The following is a 22,647-nucleotide window of genomic DNA, read 5'->3' as shown; positions in this document are numbered from 1 at the left end:
ATTGGTTTTAGTAGGCTAAGATCAAGGTCTCATCAGGGTTGCTTCCCCTGGAGAGTCTAAGAGAAATCCTTTTTCCTGCATTTTCTAGCTTCTTGGCTTCTCACCCTTCCTCACATCACTTCACCTCTTCCATTGTCTCATCTCCTACTTTCTCCTCTGACCTGCCAATATAGTCCCATATGATGAACCAACTCAGATAACCCAGGATAATCTTCTCATCTTATTATCCTTAACATAAACACCTCTTTAAAGATCCTGGGGTGATATAAAGTTACTTCTCCAGGTTTTGGGAATTAGGATGTGGATATCTTTGGCGGCCATTATTCAGCCTTCCATGACTGTTGAAGTCAAAACTTATTGTGTTAAATACCTATTGGGAATATTTATATAGTGTTGTAAAAATGTCAGTTGGCATAGTGTGCCTCCTTTCACATCTAGATCACTGAGAATAGTTTGTTCTCCAGCAAACTTTTTACATGTTCAGATAAATTCCGAAAACTTTCTGTCTCTGTTCTGATAGAAGGAATCTAGCATAAGAGCACATTGAGAAAGCTTTGCTCATGAAGATCTAAAAATTAAGGAAAAGCTATAGAAACCATAGAAGAAAAATAAACCCCCCGGAAGTGCCACCTGACACAGAGGCAAGGAGAAAACCCCTCGTACCTCCCATCTTCCTGCCTGCCTATTTCCCATCAGTGTTTCCATAGGCTCAAACTAGCTAGAAGTTATTTTCCCAGGGAGCCTAGGAATTGTGATTGGCATGGAGTCATCCTTTATAATATGAAATAGAGGAAAGTGTGGGAATTGGATATGAGAGAAAGATGTTCTGCACACAAACTGAATCTTACCAAAGCCAGAGCCAAAATTCTTGGCAAGTAAGTTTGTGCTGGTTATTTCTGTCTCATCTCTTCAGTTTTGCCCAGATATATAGCTGTTCTTTGGCATAAACAGTTTCCTCACTCCACAGGTTCCTTACAACATGAGTTATTAATGATGGCAATTTCCATTGTGTATGATTTCAAGATTGTTTTTCTAACCATGTCTCTGAATATATTAGCCATTTCCCTTCCTGCTTCAGGAGGATATGGGAGCTGGTAGAAGTTGGGAGCTTGTTGAGTAATATTATATTCACCACTGATTGGCCTAGAGAGCAGAATTAGAAAATAGGATGCCTAACAGGAAAAATTCCCTGGATTTTGATGAAATACTAATGATCTTGAGTATATTTTAGAATTTACCATGGTTCTTGTTCTTAAATGCCTGACTCAGCCCTACTTCCATTGAGTTGGTGTTATGCCTGGCCTCTGATCTAACCTATTATGTATCAGGTCCATGAGACATTCCTAATTGGGTTTTCATTTTATATTAAAATTAAAACTTCAGCAGCACACTGAGTTCAGTTCATTATAGACCTGAACAGAGATGCAAAGGAAATAAGTTTCCCATTCCTGGCCATGTGGAAAACTCTTCCTCCTCCTCCTCTTCTACCTCCCCCTCCTATTCTACCTCCTCCTCTTCAACTTTTAAAAGTTCTAAAGGAACTTTTCAAGGACTGTACAGAGAACTCTCCACCCTGTCTTCCCCATTGCTGACATCTTGCAGAATTGCATGCAGTACAATATCAAAACTAGGAAATTGTGACAATGCACAGAGGAACTGCTTCATTTCTTAAGTTAAAAAGAACTCCTTGGGACTAGGGATGGTAGTAGTTGGAAATGTAGTAGTAACCCTTGTAATCCCATATATTACACAGTGATTTTTTACTTTTCAAAGCTCTTTTATTCTTTCCCACGAATGCAGGGTTTCTATTAGCAAGTTTCTTTATTCAACCAAGGGGTTACTGACACTTCAGTCCTTTTTTTTTTTTAATCTAAAAGTCAAAGGCCTCATTTTAGGGAGCTGCTCTTCATTTGTTCTTATGGAAGGACACTGACATCAATTTGTCCCATCAAAAGATGACTCAGTCCTCTTTGCCCTGCACTATTTATTAAGAGAAATTTTTTCTTTTCAGAGAAAGAAGAGACATAAACCTTTGCCCCTACAGAGCCATCCCCTTTGCTTTTATGTGCCCTCCATCACCCCTATGCCTTGTCCTCTTTGCCTAACTAATGTTTCTTTATCCTTGAAGATTAAATCTAGGTTTTACCCCTCTTGAATACTACCACCTTCTTTGTACTTCTCAAGCTGGGTTGGCTGCCTCTCCCATGTAATATCCATACTGACATGGCTCCTTGTTTATGCCCGTAACTTTTTTTATTCATCTATTTTCTGACCTGTATTCCTTTGTAGACTCTGAGTTCTTTAAAGACATGGATTAGAATTTTAAGTCTTTATTTCTATATCTAACACCTTTTTTAAGTGTATGAATAGATGGACTCATGAATAATTTTACACCAATCTGTAAAGGTAGAAAGTGTCCATAAAAACTGAATGAAAGTTATGAAAACAAATGAGTCTTAGCTATCTCCCTGTAGTTTTCTGCAGATGTTGCAAAGTTTGAGAATACAGAACACATAATGATGACAGAGCTGGGGTTCATATGATCTTGACAAGGTAAACTGATGGGAAAAAAGCATCAAAATTAAAGTTAATGGAGATTTTCTTATATATGGTATGAACTTCATGTTGAATGTGGTAGTTTTAAGAATCTGCGAATATTTCTACTCACCTTCAAAACTCCACCCACATAACAGTTTAAAGAATTTGTTAAACAAGAATTTGTCAAAAAAACAAGTGGATCAACATAACGTATGTAAGAGATAATGAACGTAAGTTTAGAAGCTAGAAAGCAGATAAGTGAGTGGAAAATTAAGTGGCAGAGTCAAGAAAGCAGAACCCCAAGTGACTACATGGATATTGAGCCAATGAGAACTTCAGAATCCTAGAAGGACTCAGGTATTAAAGATGTTGAGTATCTGAAGGCATAGATGTGGGGAAGGGCAAAAACAGAGATTGGTTAGATAGAAGTCTAATAAGAAGCAACCAGATCCCCTTATTCCCTCTTTGACCTGCCAACCATTCCCACCCTCATCAAATGGATGTTTCTTCTTTGGAAAGATTGAACCAGGGAGTCTTTAGATATGGGGCATCAGACATGGATCATTGGGAGGGGGCAAAATACTATAGAGAACAGAGGTATTAGAAAGGTAAATTATGCATGTGTAACCCCATTTATTTCCTTTTTTACTCCCAGAACCAACCAATCAGGCTTTTAACCTGAAAGAAATTATATTAGGCAATTCTGGGGAAACTGACCTGGCCTAAGCATATACAGACAGTGATCTTATAGTTTAGGTATCTCCAAAGCAAACATTTCCCCATCTTATCTCTAGTCAGGAACAATCTCTAGTCAATGATCCTTGCCCAGGCTCACAAAGCTTCCAGTTGACATTTTAGAGCCTCATTTTTAATTTGGGCTTTTAAGCAAAGATCATGAGACATCAAAGGATCATTAGAACAAAAAGAATCCAGAAAACTTTTTTAAAACAGAAAGAGAACACCCATAAGACAAAATCCAGAGAACATCCTTAAAACAGAAAGAATACAGAGAATCCAAAGATATTTCAGGAAATTGAAGAAAACTTCAAAATATCCATAATTAATATAGTTAAGGAGATTAGAGACATGAAATAAGAACAGGAAGCTATTTAGAAGAAACTTTTAGAAAAGAAAGAGCTTTTGAACATTTAAATGTATGAAATCATTCCTGGCCTATTATGTTCACTTTTAGGGAGACGCCCATTATAAAGAGTCATTGCAAAAGTAGAGGAAGCCCAAGGAAGTGAGAACCTGGGGTTACTCATGCAATTACATATATTTGCACATGGCAAACATTTACCATGTACTTCCATGAGTTAACCAAACACCATTCTAGGAACAAAGGAGCCAGAAATGAATAAGAGGAGGCTCAGCCATCAGGAGCTGGGATAGGATGAAGACAGGTAATATAAACAATAATAATACAGTAGTGAGTGGTGTGCAAAGAGTATGATAGCACAAGGTTCCACAAACAATTCTCAGGTGGATAACTGAAGGATGTAAAACCAGAGGGGATATGCTTTACCTAAAGACAAGAAGACCAAGTAAAATGAGAGCTTGTTTTCTTCCTTCCCTTCCTGCTTTCCTGCTTCTGCTTCTTTTTCTTCTTCTTTTTCTTCCTCTTCTTCTTCCCTTTTTTTTTTTTTTAGATATCTGAAGGTTGCTTTTTACAAAAAAGTAAAAAAGTCAGATCAAAACTCAAAATGTGAAATAAACTAAGCAGTTTGGCAAAGGCATATTAAACCCTTATTGAAGACTGACTTCTGCCTGGAAAGTGCACTTTTATATTTTGTGTGTCCTGATGATTCCCAAATGAGCCAATAGAGACTTGCTGTGTCTGCTGTAGTTCTCAACTGAGCAAAGTAGGCTAGTAAATTTTGATAATTTATTAGAAAATAAAACAAACATTGCTAGATTGTATTAAAGGATAGTTTCTTGCATTTATCTTTAGATACCAACACGGTTGTGGTATAAATAAGTAGAGAAATTATTGGAATGCACTGATTTCAGGCTCCTGGATTAGAAGCCCATATACCATCCTCAGGCAAATCTGCAGGTATTCACCAGGCCTAGACTAAAGGGAACAGGGTATAAATTTGCCAGAAAATAACAATGGAAAGAACTTATTCTGTGACTATGTTAAAACAACCCCCAGAATTGGCCTTCAGTCATCCTGCGTCTTCCAAATTTTTAGGCTTTCGTTGTGCAAAATGCAAATAATTGACACCAGGCTCTGAGTCAGCTTTCTGATCCTCACCCTCATGGTTCAGATTTGATCTAATTATAGGAGCTACTCCTACATCTCCAGAGGCAGCGTGCTTGGGATTTCTTCTTGAATTATTAATAAAGAGGAAAGATAAATTTGCCTGTGTCAGTTATACAGGTTCAATTTTTCCCTGGCATATTTTTATTTGTGCCTAAAAGTACATTTTAATGGTTACTTACTTTTATTGTTTCCTAGTTTTTCCAGGAGTCTGGAGTATAGAATGATTAATTAGTACATATTTCACACAATCCTATCTATCATCACAGAACAACTCTCATCTCTAATTATTCCTTAAGCCTGGGAAAGTCTCTGGTTTATAGATTGCATACATTGCTAAAGATGTATTTCCCCATACTCTTGGTCACTGAAATTAAGAAAACCTGGCACAAGACCCCTGACCATAATAATGCCCCCTTAAATTCAGTGTGCTCCAACAGGGAGTCTTAAGTTCTTTCCTTTGCTCCCTTCAACAGCAGCTACTTTCTATTCCCAAATAGAAAGGCCATTGCCCAAATCCAAAACCTAAGGGAACTTAGGACCATTCTACCTTGTCTGATATAGCCACTGAATTAATCAGTAAAGCCTCTTATTTATACTTCCCAAATTTCTGTCCCCCTCCCCCCTTTTAATTTTCCATTCCCTATCCTCACCATTTCTCACCTGGACTCTTCAAAGCCATGCCTAAATTGCCTCCAGATTTCTATCAACTGCTCAGTCTTTCCATTACAACACAGGTGACTAAATGACAAATATCACATATCTCTTAACAAACACTCAATGATTCTGAAAGTTTGGGGTTTAGAGCTTAAATTTCTTAGAAAATCACACTGTGCAGAGAAGCTATAGGGTTACATTTTGTCCTTACTTATGTGACAATTCCAAATCCATGTATGCCCGGGATGTTCTACACTTTCTCATAGATCTTTTGTCAAAAACAGGTAGCATTTTACAGAAGAAAAAAAACACATAAATAAGAAAATAGATTTTCTTTTTCCTGAGCCATGAAGATAGCTAAATTGAGCATGAAATTGCTATCATAAATTGTCCTGAAGAAGTTTTGTTCAGTTTCTGTTTGTTAGTAACTGCAGGCAAGCTTCTACTCTGTGATTTTTCTGGTTGCATATATAAAATGCTTGCAATATTAAGATAATAATTAGGAACACATGTAGCATCTCGAGGAGTAAAAGGTAATCTGAGAATTGAAGAAAAATCTGGTTACATGATTTTAGGAGCCAGAAATCTTTATGTTGAAAAGGAAGTTAAAGTTAAATACCCTCAATTTATATTTCTGGTGATTATTTCCTTCATCTCAGTTGAAAATTAAAAGTTATTTTAGTGGAAGAGCTACAAAGGAATTAAACATATTTGTCAAATTCTCAGCATACTCAAAAATGGCTAGATCATTTTTTCACTAGGATAAGAAAGGGATGACCACATCGGTAGCCCCACTTCATCAGTTAGCAAACATTTGCCAGTTACCTACCATGTGCCCCACAAATAGTAAGAAAGTACTTACAGATCATTAATAGGATGCTGAGTGCCACAAAAGAAAAGTGTCTGTTGCATTCAAAGGAAGGACCTGTCATAGTTTGATGAGGTGTTAAAGACAAGGTGGCAGATGAGAACTTGGATGAAAACAGGTGGAAAAGATGTTCCAGGAGGAGGTAACAGCATGGATGGTGTTTTAGACCTAGGAGACATTTGAACTGAGAGAATCCCTAAAACTAGTATCTTGCAGAACCAAAAAGAAGAGCAGACTAAGAGAAAATGTGGTTGAGAAATTAAGTAGGGACATTCTGATCCTGGTCCTTAAGAACTGTAAGACAGTATTCAACTAAAGTCTAGAGCTGGTTCTGGAATTACCATCTGCATCAGATAGTAGTAATGAAAGTCCTTTAATACAGAAACATTATTATCATCATAAATTTAGGGTTTGAACTCAGAAGCATTCTACCTCTGAGCTATATCCCCATCCCTTTTTGTTCTATTTTTGAGATCAACTCTTACTAAATTGCTAGGCTGGCCTTGAACTTGCAATTCTTCTGCCTCAGCCTCCTTCATAGCTAAGATTACAGGTGTGCACCACAGCACCTGATTTGCTTTTTTTTTTTTTTTTTAGTACCAGGGATTGAACCAGGAGCATTCAACCACAGAGCCATATCCCCAGCCCTTTTTAATAGTTTATTTAGAGACAGGGTCTCCCTGAGTTGCTTAGAGCCTCACTAAGTTTCTGAAGCTAGCTTTGAACTCAAGAGCCTCCTGTCTCAGCCTCCCAAGCCACTGGGATTACAGGCATGTACCACTGCAACTGACCCTGAATTACATTTTAATCATTACATTGCTGGTGTCTAGCCTGTGATTGTAATGGCTGATGCCCAAGAAATATTTTCTCATTGAACAGGCCTATGTGTGCAGTAGAGTTCTTTCACGGCTATTTCTATAATCAAATCTCAAAGTTATACTAGGTCTGAGTGTTACTATACCTATTTTATCATGGAAAAACCAGAGTTCAGAGTGACACACTGAGAGCTCCAGATGGAAGAGCCAAGAGGAACCAGGTTCCATCACCCTGAGTCCACTATACTGAGGAGGACTAAGAGACAGAGTGGTGTCAACTTTCTACTTTTGTCAGACTAAGATATTTGATCTTTTAAAACAGCCAATTACATTTCTCTATTATGAATGTTTTGAACTCATACAAAAGAAGAGAGAGATGTACAAAGAATGTTATCCAGATTCAATAACAGAAGAATTTTGCTAATTTGTTTCATATATCCTTCAAAATATTTTCTTTGCTGATATATTTTAAAGTAAATCCCAACATAATGTCTACTCATTCCTACAATATGCAGAAAGAAGAAAGAAAAGAAAGAGAATATTTTATTATAATAATACTAAAATGGTATTATCACACCCAACAGATTAAATAATACTTCTTGTTATCATCTAATGCCAGTAGTTAGTGACTTTTTTTTAAATGGTGGGGATTTTCCCCCTTTTTAATCAGTACTTAAACAAGAATTATACCTTACATTTAGTTGTTATGCCTTTTAAATATAGAAGTTACATTTTAACAACAAAAAGTTTAGAAAGACATACTCAATGAAGAAAAATGCATGGTCTATTAAAATATGTAAGTTTAAAATTCTGGTCAGCTTTCAATTTTGACTTTATTATTCTCTGCTGCATCATGACCCTACTCTCTGCAAGCACTGTTGGGAATCCCTATCCTAAACTGTTCCAGAGACTCACAAGTGTTAGAATCAAGGGTTGGTTGCTAGTTCTCCTGAGTGTCTCTCTCCCCTCAACACTAAGTAAGTGTTGAGTCTGTGCTATTGGACCAAGTGCTGTGTGATGTATAGCCAGTCAGCTCCAACCATGCATGACTTCCTTGAAACATGGTTTCCAATGGACTTCAGATCTTAAGCACAGAATCGCACTAATGACATTTAGAGAAGTTTTTATTTGGGGAGTATTTTGGGAAGACTGAATAAGGTTTATTCATTTTGATCTCACAAATCCATCTATAGAATTCACTATAGACATGAGTCAATAGTTGTTTTGGAAATTGACTGTTAAATGATCACTTATGGTGACCAAGTCAGTCAGACCTGTACATGTCAGGAACAAAAGAAAAAACAGCAGTCACTTGTAGAGGAAAGTGTGGAATCAATGCAGTGACCAAAAGCCTGGATTAGGCTAGAACTGCTGTGTGAGCTTGGAAAACTTGGCCAGCTTCTTTGAGTCTTCATTTTCTCTTAGTGTCCTTCCCAATGTCTTTACTTTTCTAGGAATAGTTGTTTACCCTCCCAGACAATATGTGTATGTAAGGCTCAAGACACTATGAAAGGACAAATCCAATAGGAATGTCATGGAACCAGGACAGATATTTGTACTCCTCAAGTCAACCCAGGGGTCTGCCATTCTGCCTACTTCTAAACCAGAACTGCTTTATCTCCTTTATCTACTCTGTTCTATAATTAGGCAAGAATATTACCCTTTTCATTGGCCAAAATCTAACTGATTGTTATTGCAAAACAAAGGAAGCTTGAACAATATTATTTTAGCTTCTAGCTCCATGGTTTTTATACAAAAGATCCAGCAATGATTTGACATTTTCTTATCTGGTTGGACATAGTTTCAAGGACTATGCCTTAAATTAGAAGGCACAGCTCTGTCTTCCTTCTGGGGCACCTTGAACTTTGAATCACACCAATTAAATGAAAGCCTGTACATCCCTCTCTGAGCCTTTCAGCCAACCTGCCAGCAAACTCTTTAGAGAGACTCTCCATTAGCAGGAAGGCCCTAATTATATCTGAAGTTTCCATTTCCCCCCCAAAGAGTTTCACATTTACTCTCTCATACGCAGTGTCCTATGTGGCTCAATTTACACAGCTAAGACAGAAATTCAAATTCCATAGCCTCTGAGATAAATTTCAGATACTGAGGAAGTGCTCTCCTAGTTAGGTTGGGGTTTCTTAAAATGTCTATGTTGGCATGAATTATTTTTATCCTCACTTTATTAATACTGTATTATTTAGGTTTCCAACATTTTTATATGCTTCTTAATTTGATTCTCACAACAACCTTGTGATGTAAGCAGGAGATTTTTATAATCTCTGTTTTTATAGCAAAGGATTATAAAGTTTTAACAGATCTTCATGGGTATTTTTTTTTCTTTTCCATTTATTGAATACTTAGTCTTTTCCTAGCATGGCACTGTGTTGTATACAGATGCTATCACATTTACTTTTCAATCTGATTAGGCAATGGTGCTTTTCTGTCTTACCGATAAGAAAACCATGTCTTCTATAGGTTGAATAACTTGTGAAAAATCTACCTGTGAATCAGTGGTACATTTGCAGTTTAAATTCAGATCAGATTTATCTCAGAACTTATAAAAAAAAATAAGACTTGCTCCCAATTGCTCCAAGAAACAGGCTTTGCCAAGTTCTGGAAGTTTCTGTGCTGATTCCATTTTACAATAATTCTGGTAATTAACCTGCCTTTATGAATCCATAAAACAAAGCTTGCTTTTAGCCAAATTGAAATTTTATGTATATAATTTTTGGAGTCAATATACATATCGTATGTAATAACCAGTTGGGGATTCAGACTATTGTTTTCCTGTAAAACTTGTTTTCTCACATTAAAGAATTCCAGAGTGTTTGGCTGAAATCTCTTTAAAGATTCTGCAGCCAAGCTGAAAAAATTGGTCTAGTCAAAATAAATTATCTCAATTTTATTTGAAAATGGCAGGTGGTAGGGAAGAGTGGAGAATAAAGCAAAGATGTAAACTTAATTCAGTGTGTTATTGAAATATATTTTAAAGGGTTGCTTTATTTAGTAGTGGGTCTGACAAACTATAGGATCAATTTTCTTTCCCTAAAGTCTCCATTAGCTCATCAATTCAACAAACATTCGTCTTCACCCTCGTGGTGTCTGTGAGCTCTTTTTAAAAATTTTTTTCTTAATGCTCAATATCAAAGAAGTATCAAAGATGTATATGTTCTCTTTTGTAATACAGTAAATAGCAGACTCTGGGGTATGGAATTTCTGGTTGAACTTGGATTCTGGTGAATTTAGTTTGTAATCTGCCTCCATCTCTATCTAACACACACATACGCACATTTGAACTGAAAGTAAACCAACAACATCTGTAGATGTTTATTGTAGAAAACTCCATCTCTCCCTCAGCTCAGAATCGGGTTGGCAACCTGAAAGATGAGATAGGCTGGGAGTTGAAGTACAGAGTCAGCAAAATTCTTAGGCAGAAAAACCAGTCTAGGGAGATCTACTGAAGAGCCTTCCAATGGCTAGAGGTCAGTTCTCTTGACAGCAGGAGGGTTTTCCTACACACACCTGGGAGGGAAACCAGCCTTCTAAGTAGTTCATAAACACAGCACCCTTGCAATCATTGCTACCTGAAAAGCACCCAGGGTAGGAAAGCTCTCTGGGTATCACTGAAGCCTAATATAAGTATGGCTGGGACCCTCCTGGGCTTACCTGGCTCCAAAATCCCACAACAACTAAGACAAGAAGGGGTAGTGAAATGGTAACCATTATTTTTTTCTGAGCTCCAACTAAATAAAATTATTTTTATATCATCATATGAAAGAATTTTGACAAAGTATTGCTTCCTGGACTTGAGGTATGGCTAGTGTTCTATGGTTGATCCTCTTATGTGTGGCTATTTGGATGAGTGTTTAGTGGAGAAAGCAGCTATATGTTTGTGATTTTATAACTTAAAACATTTTTGATCATCATATTACATTGATTTAGGTCTAACCTCTTCCTCTTTCTACAAAAATGCATTTTGGCTTGTGAAATCAGAATAAGTATTATATTTACTCTCTCTAAAAATAATGCTATGGTGCTTTTAAAAATCAATACTGCTTATAATAATGAAAACAAATACAGTAGGTTAGATATTCACAACAACATTATGTATGATTTCCCCATTTTTACAAATTAGAAAACTGTACCATTGATTTTTTTCCAACATCTCTCAAATCCAGGTCTTAAATCCAGAATTTGATTTCAGGGTGCTGCTTTGAAACTCTGGTTTCTTTTTTCATACTGTAAGTAACCTAATAGTTTTTTCACAAGGACTTAAACTGCCCTAATTTGTTCACTATAACAAAACCTAGCTGTATTGGCCTTTCCCCATCAAAGAAGAGCTTACTAATAGCCTGTTACTCTCTAGAAACACTTAATGTTCCTCTCAGGGAGCAGGTATTGAAATGGCATATGCTGTTTTTATATTCACAATAAGCAAACAGAAAATTAAAAGCAGTTATGCACCAGCCTTGAGCCCCTTGAGGTAAAGACCTGTCCAATAAATTTGGTATCCTAGCATTTAGCATTGTAACTGGCATATAGTATACCTTGAAGAAATGTTGCAAATAAATGAAAGAAGGATGTTTCCCCCCAAAGAAATGGAAGCATTTACAATTGCATTTATAGTGGAAGCATTTACAGTACCTCATCCCTGGAGCAGCAATCAGAATTCTGTGCTAAGAATAGAAGTAAACTGTCACCACTTCATCCTTCCTATACATCTCTCCTGGGTCCTGCTGACAAAGAAAACCCTATCCAGGTAAATGATATTATGACCTCAATAACAGCATGCCATTGACATTTATCCCAGCCCTACTAGAAGGTGCTCCAAAGCTCAAACTCTATTAGCTTATACTCCACCAAGAGTTTCTCGTTCAGATCTGTTGGTTCAGGTATGCAGCAGGGGGTTCTCTTCAAACTGGTTTTCCTGCAGTGTGGAAATAGATAGCTCAGCAGGAAAGCCTTCTCTGTCACTTGGATGTGTGGAACCCTGAGAAGAGCACAGTGCTTTTGATAAAGCTCCACCCATGTTCATAAGATCAAATAGGAAGAGGGTGCTATCATTGGCCTTAGTGATACTAAGGACCAGATATGAAGTCCCCACAGGAATTAACATTTTGAAATGCTTTCTATCAAAACTCATTTGGATTCTTACAACCAGACTAAGAGTAAATCTCCCAGTTTAGAGATGAACAAACTGAGGCTCAGTAACTTCTCAAGGCCTTATTGGTAATAAATGACAGAATTGATACTAACAGCTGGCCTCTTAGCCTATAACACTAACCCTATTTCCTCTGCTCACAGCTTTCTCTGGTAACTGACAGTTGTGAGACAACTGGATGAGGTCAGGACTGTGGAGGGAACACTCCCCATCAGTCATGTGGGGGAGGCCCATGACCAGGCTTAGTGTCATCCACTGAATCTATTGTTTCCCTCTCTCAAAATCAGGTAGGCCAACTGAGTCTTGAAGATGTGAGCAAGTGGGCATCTTGAATCAATGCAAGTGAATCCTACTGCATTAAACAACCCCAGCCTTCTCACTGGAGGCAATGCCTCCTTTTTTGTGTGAATCATAGGATGCACTTGTATTCTGAGTCTTCTTTGTCCTCTTTCTTTTCCATATTTTTTGTTGGTGCATTATACTTGTACATAATGTTGGGATGTGTTGTCACATGTCACATATGAATACACACCCACAATATAACAATATTATTTGGCCAATATCATTCCCCAGTATTTCCCCTTTTCTTATCCTCCTCCCTCCCTAAGTCTTTTTCCTCTACTAACTTCCTTCAATTTTCACGAGATTCCCCCAACCATCTTACATTTTCTTTTTCCTCTCTAGCTTCCACAGACAAAAGAAAGCATCTGACCCTTGACCTGAATTTGGTTTATTTTACTTAAAATAATGTTCTCAAGTTCCATCCATTATCCTGCCAATGACATAATTTCATTTTTCTTTATGGCTTAATAAAACTCCATTGTGTATATAGACCATATTTTCTTTATCCGTTCATCTGTTGATGGACATCTAGCCTGGTTCCACAGTTTGGTGATTGTGAATCGTGCTGCTATAAACATGGGTATGCATGTATCACTATAGTATGATGACTTTAATTCTTTAAGGGTCAATATCAAGATGTGGTATAGCTGGGTCATATAGTGGATTCATGCCTAGCCTTTTGAGGAAACTCCATGCTGATTTCCATAGTGATCATACCAATTTATAATCCCGACAAAAATGTTAAAGTGTCCCTTTTTCTCCACATCCTCCTCTTGTTCACTTTTGACAAATGGCTAAGGAAAAAAAGTGTGTAGCAGAGCCCCTCTCACTGTGCAATGTTTGGTGTCCCTACTCTTATCATGAGGCGGCCAGCACCTCCCCAGGGTAATTTTTCCTGTTCAGGAGGAGATAAGCCGCCTGAGAAGTTAGAGTATGAAATGTTAGTAAAGAAATAAAAGACAGAGTCAATGAATAGGTTTTAAAGTAGAGCACCTGATAGATTCCTCCAGTCCTGGTAGGAGCTGGAACAGAACAATTAAAAAATGGCTCTGGTAGTTTATTTAAGGGGTTACATCAAAGGCAGGGATAAGGTTTCAGGGTCAGAGTCTTGCTTTATGATGTCTTGCAGTCAACAGGTTGATTGGCATCTTGGCAGGCTTTACCCATCTCAGAGAGGCTGTGTGGCTATAGCAGGTCACCCCATTTCTAGTGCTGTGTGGAACCTGGTAGAGCTGAATAGGACTCACATGTATCTGGGCTATTGCCACTGTAAGTTACCAAATACCAAGTTTTCCTATTCGATGGGCTTTCCATGCCAGTGTGGTCAACATATAGTCCATGGATGGCTCTTGATACACTCTTACATTTCTCCATCCTTGTGTCCACTAGTAGCTCAAAGTCTTGAGATAATCCTAATGGATGAGGCAATTGATGTTACAGAAAACAGACAGCTTTGGAATTGGGCATGATCTTTTCAGGGCTCCAAGTCACTGTGGATTTGTGGATGATCCTGGGAGTCTTTTCAGTGGTTACTCAGCAGGTGAGAAGTTCTGTCCTGGTGCCAAGTTTCTCAGATATATCCACCTGTGACTTGTTCCTCCTTGATGTGTGATAGAGACATCAAATCATAATAGATAGGGAGAGGCTATACCGGAGGACTGTAGGAATGGACACCATTTCCCATTTCACTTGGTAACATTATATGACTTTTGCAAGTGACGAACAAGAAGAGCAAATTACATGGGAAAATTACAAAAGGAAAAGAAAGTCATTACCAAGAGCCAACCTTTCACATTTGTGAGCTCTCATAAACTTCCCAGCATATCTGGAGATAGGTATAATTATGATTCCCGTTTTACTTATGAGAAAATTGAGCCCAGGATGGTTAAGAACTTTCACAAGGATGTATAGCAAATTAGTGGAGGACCAGAATTTTGACCCAGTCCACATAACCCAAATCTCACATGCTTTCTACTACTGTTGCCCATCATGCCCAAATGAAAAAAAAAAGTTAAAAATCCCCCAAATAATATATCTAGGTAGGGGTAATCAAATTTAGTACTTAAGAATGTAGAGAGCGAAGGAAGGAAAGAAGAAAGGGGAAAGAAAAAGAAATGAAATGTGGCTTATATATAAAGGGGGAGGGAACAAATTAGCTGGAGGTAATGTTCCTAAAAATATTTGCCTAGAAGTTTGATTTTCAGTGCTTTGATTCTGTTACAGCAGAAAACCCAAGAAATAAATAACTTGTAATGTAAAAAAACATTCACCTAACATCTACTACATGCAAAGCCAGACAGAGCAGGTATTGCCTCTTTAATGTTGTTCTCCACCTCAGCATTATCGTACTTAACTTCTTGCCAGTGTTCCATTCTGGAAGCAAGTTCTTTAAGGTTCTGTCTTGTTCATAACTATACGCAAAGTGCCTACTAGAGTCCTACGCACACATAATGTAGAATGCTGAAGATGAATGAGGCATCTCAGATTGGGGGAACTGAAATCAATGAGGCATCTCAACTCTGAGGAGCTGTAGGGTGCTGTAGAGAAGACCAGCATGCACATAATTAATAGAGTAGATGAAGAGAAGAGAAAAATGTCAGGAGGGAGAGGTAGAGACACAGGGATGTCTTACACTGTAAAGAATGTGGCATTGTAAAGTAATAGAAACAAAATGGATCCACAGGTATTCAAGGTTGAATCCCAGCTCTGAGTCCCATTGTGCTGTGTTACCTAGTGGCTCTGTGACTTTGATGAAGTTTGTTAACCTCTCTGAACCTGTTTCCTTTATCTCTAAAATAATATGCCTATCTTGGAACTTTGTTAGGAATAATATTTATAACGTATGTGGTATAGATCCTAGCTTGTTGAGGTGCTTAGTAAACATGAATTCCTCTTTATATCCTAATTTGAATGTTCTCATGAAGTTTGTAATTGAGAAAGAGTATTAGGAATTCAGTTGAAAAATGTTCCAAGGGGGCGATTATAGATAGGGAAGAAACATTTTGGAAAGGGAAAGAGGATGGCTAATTGAATGATGTGGTAGGTTCTTGTATTTTGACTAGTTAAAAATGTAATTTTCAGTATTATTATTTCACAATGTTTATAACTAAAATCTCTTGTTTATTTCTAGAGCACTTCAAATGCAAATTTGTTAATCTCTGAGAAGTTAGAGACAAGCAACTCCCCATCTGCAAACCATTTGTATTTGTAAACCTAGATCCGATTTTGCTCTGATGACAATACTTGAGTCTTGGTTTTCAAAAAGGAGCAGAGAGAGGGATAAATACCTTTGAACACAAGATTTATGTTCAAGATAATCATCAAAATGGAGAAGTAAAGAATAGGATGAGTTGCACATTCAGCAAATGCAATAAATCATTTCTTGTGGGGAATTTAAACACTCCAGAATATACGAGTCCAGCCAAACATTCCAAAAGCATTGTAGAAAATATTTTGGGTATCTAATGAGCCATACAGGTTAGGAAAATACAACTTATTATTAAGCCAAGTATTTTCTGTGGTATTGCTTGTCTTAATTGTAAGAACCTAAAGAAAAAAAAAAACCTTACAAGAGCCTGGCAAAGAGCTGGCTGTATTAATACATTAAATATCAGAGAAATGTTTCCAATGTGTGATCTGACTAAGATGAGAAGAGTAGAGACTGCCTGGAGAACAGTAAAAATAACAAAGGGGTTAGAAAGTTGCATTTGCATTTTCATTCTAGAAAAAGTTTGTACTAGAGGACATGCACGTTGTCTTTCTTCATTATAAAACATAACATTGAAAGTGGGCAATTTCAATACTCGCAGGCATTTTTATAATGGAGTTTTTTATCTAATGATTTTGTTCATTCCCTCATTCCTCATTCATTCATTCAGAAAATGTGTATTGAGCACCTATTATTAAATGCCTCTTGCATGTCAGATACTATGTTAGGCACAGTGAATTCCATAGAGAGTAAAATAGGGCATCTACCTAAGAGAGCTCAGTCTAATGGGAAGATAGGCAACTGCTCAAATAGCTGCAGGTTGGTATGATAAATGTAATAAAGTAGCACCCTGATCAAATGGAGTAGGGAAGTAGCACTGAATAAAATGCTTAGGCAGACAGATGGACGAATTTCATGATTTTATCATTGTTTGTAAATTCATCAGGTTTGTAGAGGAGAGAGTCCAATGTCTTCAGAGGGAGATTTAGTGGTACCTAGAGTGATAGGTGATATTTATCAAGTAACATTGTTGAGCATGGATTAGAGGAAGCTAAGAATTCATGCTGTGTGTCTCAGACAAGATCATGCTCTTCTCTGGGAAATGCTAAAAAAGACCAAATGGGTTCTGTGCACACATAAATGTGCACACATACACTGAGATCCCTGTTTATGAAGCAAAAAAACTGGATAGGCCTAGTATCTAATGACATGGGAATTGTTAAATTAGTCTAAACTAGGGATTATAATTAAAGATATTTTTTAAAGTGATACTTATATATTTGATAGAAGATAGAAAAAAGATCCATGTTACACTGTTCTAAAAATGGGGGAAAAAATCTCAGCACAACATGTAGACATGGTCTCAAGGCATGACATATGTGTGTACATACAAGCATATACCCACAAACATATCCAACATAAAACCACGCATGTCCATTTAGGGTGAGGTATGGGGAAGTACAACAGTGAGAAAGAAGGTAAGGAAAGGCAGAGGCATAAGAGGATTTTTCAGTTTTCATTCTGTGTTTTCCTATGTAGTTCAAATTTTTTAACATACATGGATTTAATTTTGTAACATAAAGAAATGACATAAGGCCCATGAAGCTCTGAACATAGTCTGCCATGTGGCCAGCAATAAATGTTAATTGCCTGTTTTAGCGTAGCAAGAGAATATGGCTTGCTCAAAATGATTTAAATCTGCAAATAGTATCATATCAATGGAGATAAATAAATGTTTTTTCTTGCTAGTAAAATGGAATAAAATAAATTGTCTTAATTTATGGGGAGTAAAGTGTATGTTAAATAGGTGTTCTGCTTTTTAACCATTTAGGACCTAATTATTCAAAGCCAAGTTTTAACAGGAAACCATCCAAATTTAGATAAGCCAGACATTGTTTAAGCACCAGAAATTACCAGCCAACTCTTATGGCTTATCTTTAGAGCACTAACTTTTAAACATAATTAACGTTTGGAGCTTATTATCCTGTTGTCTATTGTCAGAAACTAATCAGGTTTTTTGGAAAGCCCACCTTGTAATAACCAATAAATATTCAGTAAGTTGAAATTTAGCTTAATTTTATGGGACTTCTTAGTAAAGAACTTGAAACACTCTCTAAGTAGACCTTCTTTTATTATATTCATTTAGTGATCCTTATTTTCATGAAAAGTTGTGAATAAATTGAACTGAACATCAATTTGGTTTTTGAAGTATACTGAAGACCACTATAAAAATTCTTCATCATGAGCAACTTTGTAATTAAAATAATATTTTATTTTTGAATTAACATTTTCACATTTGTCTGTGGGTAATTTAAGCCTCTCACCTACTGGTTTTTCTTCTCTCTCTCTCTCTCTCTCTCTCTCTCTCTCTCTCTCTCGTACTAGGAATTGAATCAAGGGATGTTTTACCACTGAGCTACATCCCAGCCTTTCTTATTTTTTGTTTAAAAAGAGGATTTAGCTCAGTTACTTAGGGCCTCACTAAGTTGGTGAAGCTGGCCTTAAACTTGTGATCCTCCTGCCTCAGCCTCCTGAGCCTGGGAATACAGGCAGGTGCCACCATGGTTCTTTTACCTACTGGTTTTTCTTAAAGCAAGGCACTCCTCTGCCAAAGCCATGATAGAAAAATGTTTAGGTTGTCATCAAGAATATTGAAACTTCAAAAACTTTATTTTTACATGATAATTTTGTTAATAAGTATCTTAAAACTTTTTTGTGCTATCTTTTTTATTATATTAAAATGGCAAATTTTTCCTATGAGTAGTATGATACAACACCTATTATTTCCTTGATTTTTGGAACATATGTACTTTTATCAAGTTCAAATATTTCTAAAATATGTTTTACATAACAATGTTTTCTATCCCTATTTTAATATCTCTCTCCTAATTTAAATATATTGCACATCTTAAAATTGATGAAGTTTGGTAATGTGTGCAAAGTAAGGACAGTTGAGGTATGATAACTAGTGATCAACTTTTAGTAGCCCTCCTCAGAAATAAACTCAGTCAAACTAAATGACATTTTTTATTCAGTCATCCAAATAGTGATCCTCTAGTCTATCATGCGAAGGGCAACTGGAGACTCAACACCTCATAGTGTTGGAAATTCCTTTGGCTTGTTTTCTGTTTTTCTCTTTCATAAACTAAATTTTAAACTTTGAAATAAATAGACTGACATGCAGTTGTAAGAAATATTATAAGGAGGTCCCATATACCCTTTACTTAGTGTTTTCCAATAATAACATTTTTCAAAACTTAGCACTACATTATAATCAGGATATTGACATTGAAACAACTCATCAGTATTATACAGACTTTCTCACTTTTACTTGGGGTGTGTGTGTGTGTGTGTGTGTGTGTAGAGTTCTATGTAATTTAGTCTGTACCTATATATGCAGCTAAGATAGAGAACATCTCTATTACCAGGAGGATGCCATTTGCCTGTTTATGACCACCCTCCCATCCTGCCCCCGCATCCTTCCATTCCTGCTCTCTTTCCTGTGGACTTTGTATAAGCTGGGGTTGGATGGCAGTGTGTTTTCTTGGTGACTTTTGCGAAGTAACTGATTTTTTCTTCTCTTGAGAGATCTTGTGAAGAAAAAATAATAGTGAGCAAGTATACTCTTGTGGAGTTAAGCATCTCCCTGTTGCTTGGCAAAGGAATCAGTGATGGGATGAGTAGCCGCCTTGGCTATACAGTAATGCATTCCCTCTCAGTGTCTCTTTCTCTCTTTCTCTCTCTAAAGGAACAGAACCAAATTTACCATCTTTGTTTCCATTCCCAGATTACGCTCGATTTGAGGCCAAAATCCATGACCTACGGGAGCAGATGATGAACCACAGCATGAGCTCCGGGTCTGGGTCCCTGCGAACCAATCAGAAACGCTCCCTCTATGTCAGGTAGGCAATGGGGCATTTCTTACTCTGGTCTGCACTGTGTAAGCAATCCAGCTTGGGGAAACAAAGGCACCACCTTATAGCAAGGAAGCATGTGTTCTAATTAGACCACACTCATGGCCACACTACTGAAATACCCTACATTTAAGAATAAATTTCTGAAATGTTATTAGGTTAAATGACTTAAAGGTCACTGCTTGTATCAAGTTATTCTTTTAAAATATTATGATACAGGGTAAAGTTGCTAGCATAGGTTGCAAAAGAATAAGAAACATTTGTCTAATACTTCTTGAGTCTATGGACCAAAGTCCAGGATATTTGCTCACCATCAGTCTGAAAAGAAAATATGCCTAATCATTTCCTACTTTGCTTGATGTTGATTTTGTTTGTATTGATTTGAAATCAGTATTATTCTAAAGAGTTATGTGGGGGTTTTTTCTAAAAGTTTTAATGGAAATAATATTCTGTGGCATCTCATCACCAACTGTGTCTCAGGCCTTAAAAGGTCATTGCTCCTGACCTGCAAAACTCATTAATTTACCAGAAAAAAATTAATCAAATTCAAAATTCCTTCCTGTCCTTCACCTCTTGGGTGAGATCCTGATGCTTAACTATACCATGCTCCTCTTGCTGGCACCAGCTTCTTGTAATACTCACAAACTTCATCAGTGTTGACTGGACTTTTAAAAGTAATATAGGTGCCAACAGCCAGAAGGGGAGAAGTAATAACTATGTAATGGTCAAAAAAAAATCTATGTACTGTTTGGAGAAGCCACACCCACACCCTTTATATTCTGTATTCTCTCCCACCCCCATGTAGCCCAGAATTTAATCTGATGCTCACCTGAGGTCATGTCCTCTTCACCTGAACTCTTACTTTCCCCTCCTGGCAGGAGGTTTGTGTTATAGATATTAAACAATGTACTTGAATTAAACTTGTCCTTGGTTCCACTTGGCTGTAAAGTTGTCTTTCCTGTATATTAGGTAGGCACACCAGGAGTAAGAGGGGAGTGGACTTCCTGAAGGTGGCAGGTTCTCTAGGGCCATGAATTGCCAGCCACTCTGACAAGCATAGAGTTCCTTATTATTGGAAGTTTTAGTATCTCAGGAGCCCCGAGATTAAAACAACAAACAAACAATAAAACAGATTGTTAACCTTCCAGATTTAGTCAACTGCATTTCAGAAGACAATTTTGATGCATTTCACTGTAATCTGTAAAGACACTGTTGAGAACCACTCTAGAATTTGTCTTGCAGTAACATCACAAATATGATGAAAAATTTAACCCATTTGTGGATATTTCTATTTCCATTTTCCTTAGTTGTTGCTGGTCTTCATGATATAAAATTTTTTTTAATCTTGGGGTAGTAAACAGGGAAAAGCCAGTTGGGTTAATAGGATAGAGATAAATAAGGTAATGCTGTTGAAATGGCTTTATAGAATCAATCTGGAATGAAAATTACTGAATGTTGATATCTTATTTAAAAATTGAATGTTTAGAATATTGTTAATGTACTAGAGGAAATTTGATTAAAATATACTGGCAATAGGTTTTTAATCAAGCTATGGAAGATTGGCAAACATAAAGGAAGGGCTATGATATTATGTTAAATGAGTGCATTTATTTGAAAATGTTATTAATTAGACTCAAATATTTATGCTTAAATGCCAAATAAAAATATAACCATCAACCAGGGTGGTAGTGTGTGTGTGTGTGTGTGTGTGTGTGTGTGTGTGTAATCCCAGTGACTAGAGAGGCTGAAGCAGAAGGATCACAAGTTCAAAGCCAGCCTCAGCAACTTAGCAAAGCCCTAAGCAATTTAGTGAGACCCTGTATCAAAATAAAAAAATAAAATAAGATCTGGAGATGTGGCTCAGTGGTTGAGCAGCCCTGGGTTCAATCCCCAGTACCAAAAATTATATATATTGGGCTGGGGTTGTGGCTCAGCAGTAGAGTGCTTGCCTAACATGTGCAAGGCCCTGGGTTCAATCCTTAGCACCACATAAAAATAAATAAATAAAATAAAGGTATTGCGTTCAACTAAAAAATAAATTTAAAAATATATAAATATATAGGTAGATATAGATACACACATGCATTACATATGTTATATATACATCCATTATATATTTTATATATTAAAAATACCTAAAGAAAGAGATGATGACAAAATAAAAAAGTAATAGTTGAAGATTGTGTAGAAAGGAGAACATTCTTTTAAATGAGACTCAAAAATACTTAACTTTCCTTGGGAAATTCTCCAGATAAAATCCCTAAGAATATACAAATGCAGTATTTGGTTTCCAGACATTCAGTTAATACTTAACTAGTATTTAGAGGGCTGACCTCAGCACGTAAATGACTGTAAGAGACACAGAATAAGAAATAGGGGTCATGCATATAGTAAGATCAGAAGGAAAGAACTTGTAAGAGCCCCTGGCCTTGTTCTTGAGCAATGTGATAAAAACAGGAACCCACCCCGCAAAAACAACAGCAACAGCAACAAAAAAAAGCAAGAACATGAAATGGACTAGCAAAGCCTAAACAGAATCCTCACCAAAAAGGACTCAACAGGTTTCTACCTTGTCTTTCCTCCCCCCAGTACCAGTTTTGACTCTAAGATTTTCATAGAGATACTTGATTCATCTAGAGCACTCAAATAGGACCAATGCCAGTTGGTGTATGCTGATTTTAGAAAATCAACTAGTTGCTTTCTCAAAATAAATTTGTAGCAGGGTTTCTCAGACTATATAAATATAAGATGATGAGCATGCCTCTTTAATCTGAAATTGACACCCCAGACTATTACTCTCATTTTGCTTAGCTTTATGTAATCCTAAATCTGGAAGGAAACTTAGCTGTCACCAGATCCAATTGTCTAATTCATAGAA

At 36.9% G+C, this 22,647-nt stretch overlaps 1 protein-coding gene across 11 annotated transcripts in view; it reads left to right on the top strand.

Annotated features, from left to right (window-relative positions):
• Nucleotides 1-22,647, top strand: part of Dlg2 (discs large MAGUK scaffold protein 2) — a 2,013,368-nt gene that overhangs the window by 1,842,262 nt on the left and 148,459 nt on the right. For all 11 annotated transcript variants that reach the window (XM_077797652.1, XM_026384678.2, XM_077797650.1 and 8 more), the window contains one exon: nucleotides 19,643-19,757. In XM_077797652.1, the coding sequence (XP_077653778.1) occupies nucleotides 19,643-19,757 (115 nt within the window). The remainder of the gene's footprint in view (nucleotides 1-19,642; nucleotides 19,758-22,647) is intronic.

The sequence above is a fragment of the Urocitellus parryii genome, chromosome 4 (assembly GCF_045843805.1).
Source record: "Urocitellus parryii isolate mUroPar1 chromosome 4, mUroPar1.hap1, whole genome shotgun sequence".
In the NCBI taxonomy this organism is placed as follows: Eukaryota; Metazoa; Chordata; class Mammalia; order Rodentia; family Sciuridae; genus Urocitellus; species Urocitellus parryii.
Note: the sequence above shows the minus strand (reverse complement) of the source record. Positions and strands in the feature narration are given on the sequence as shown.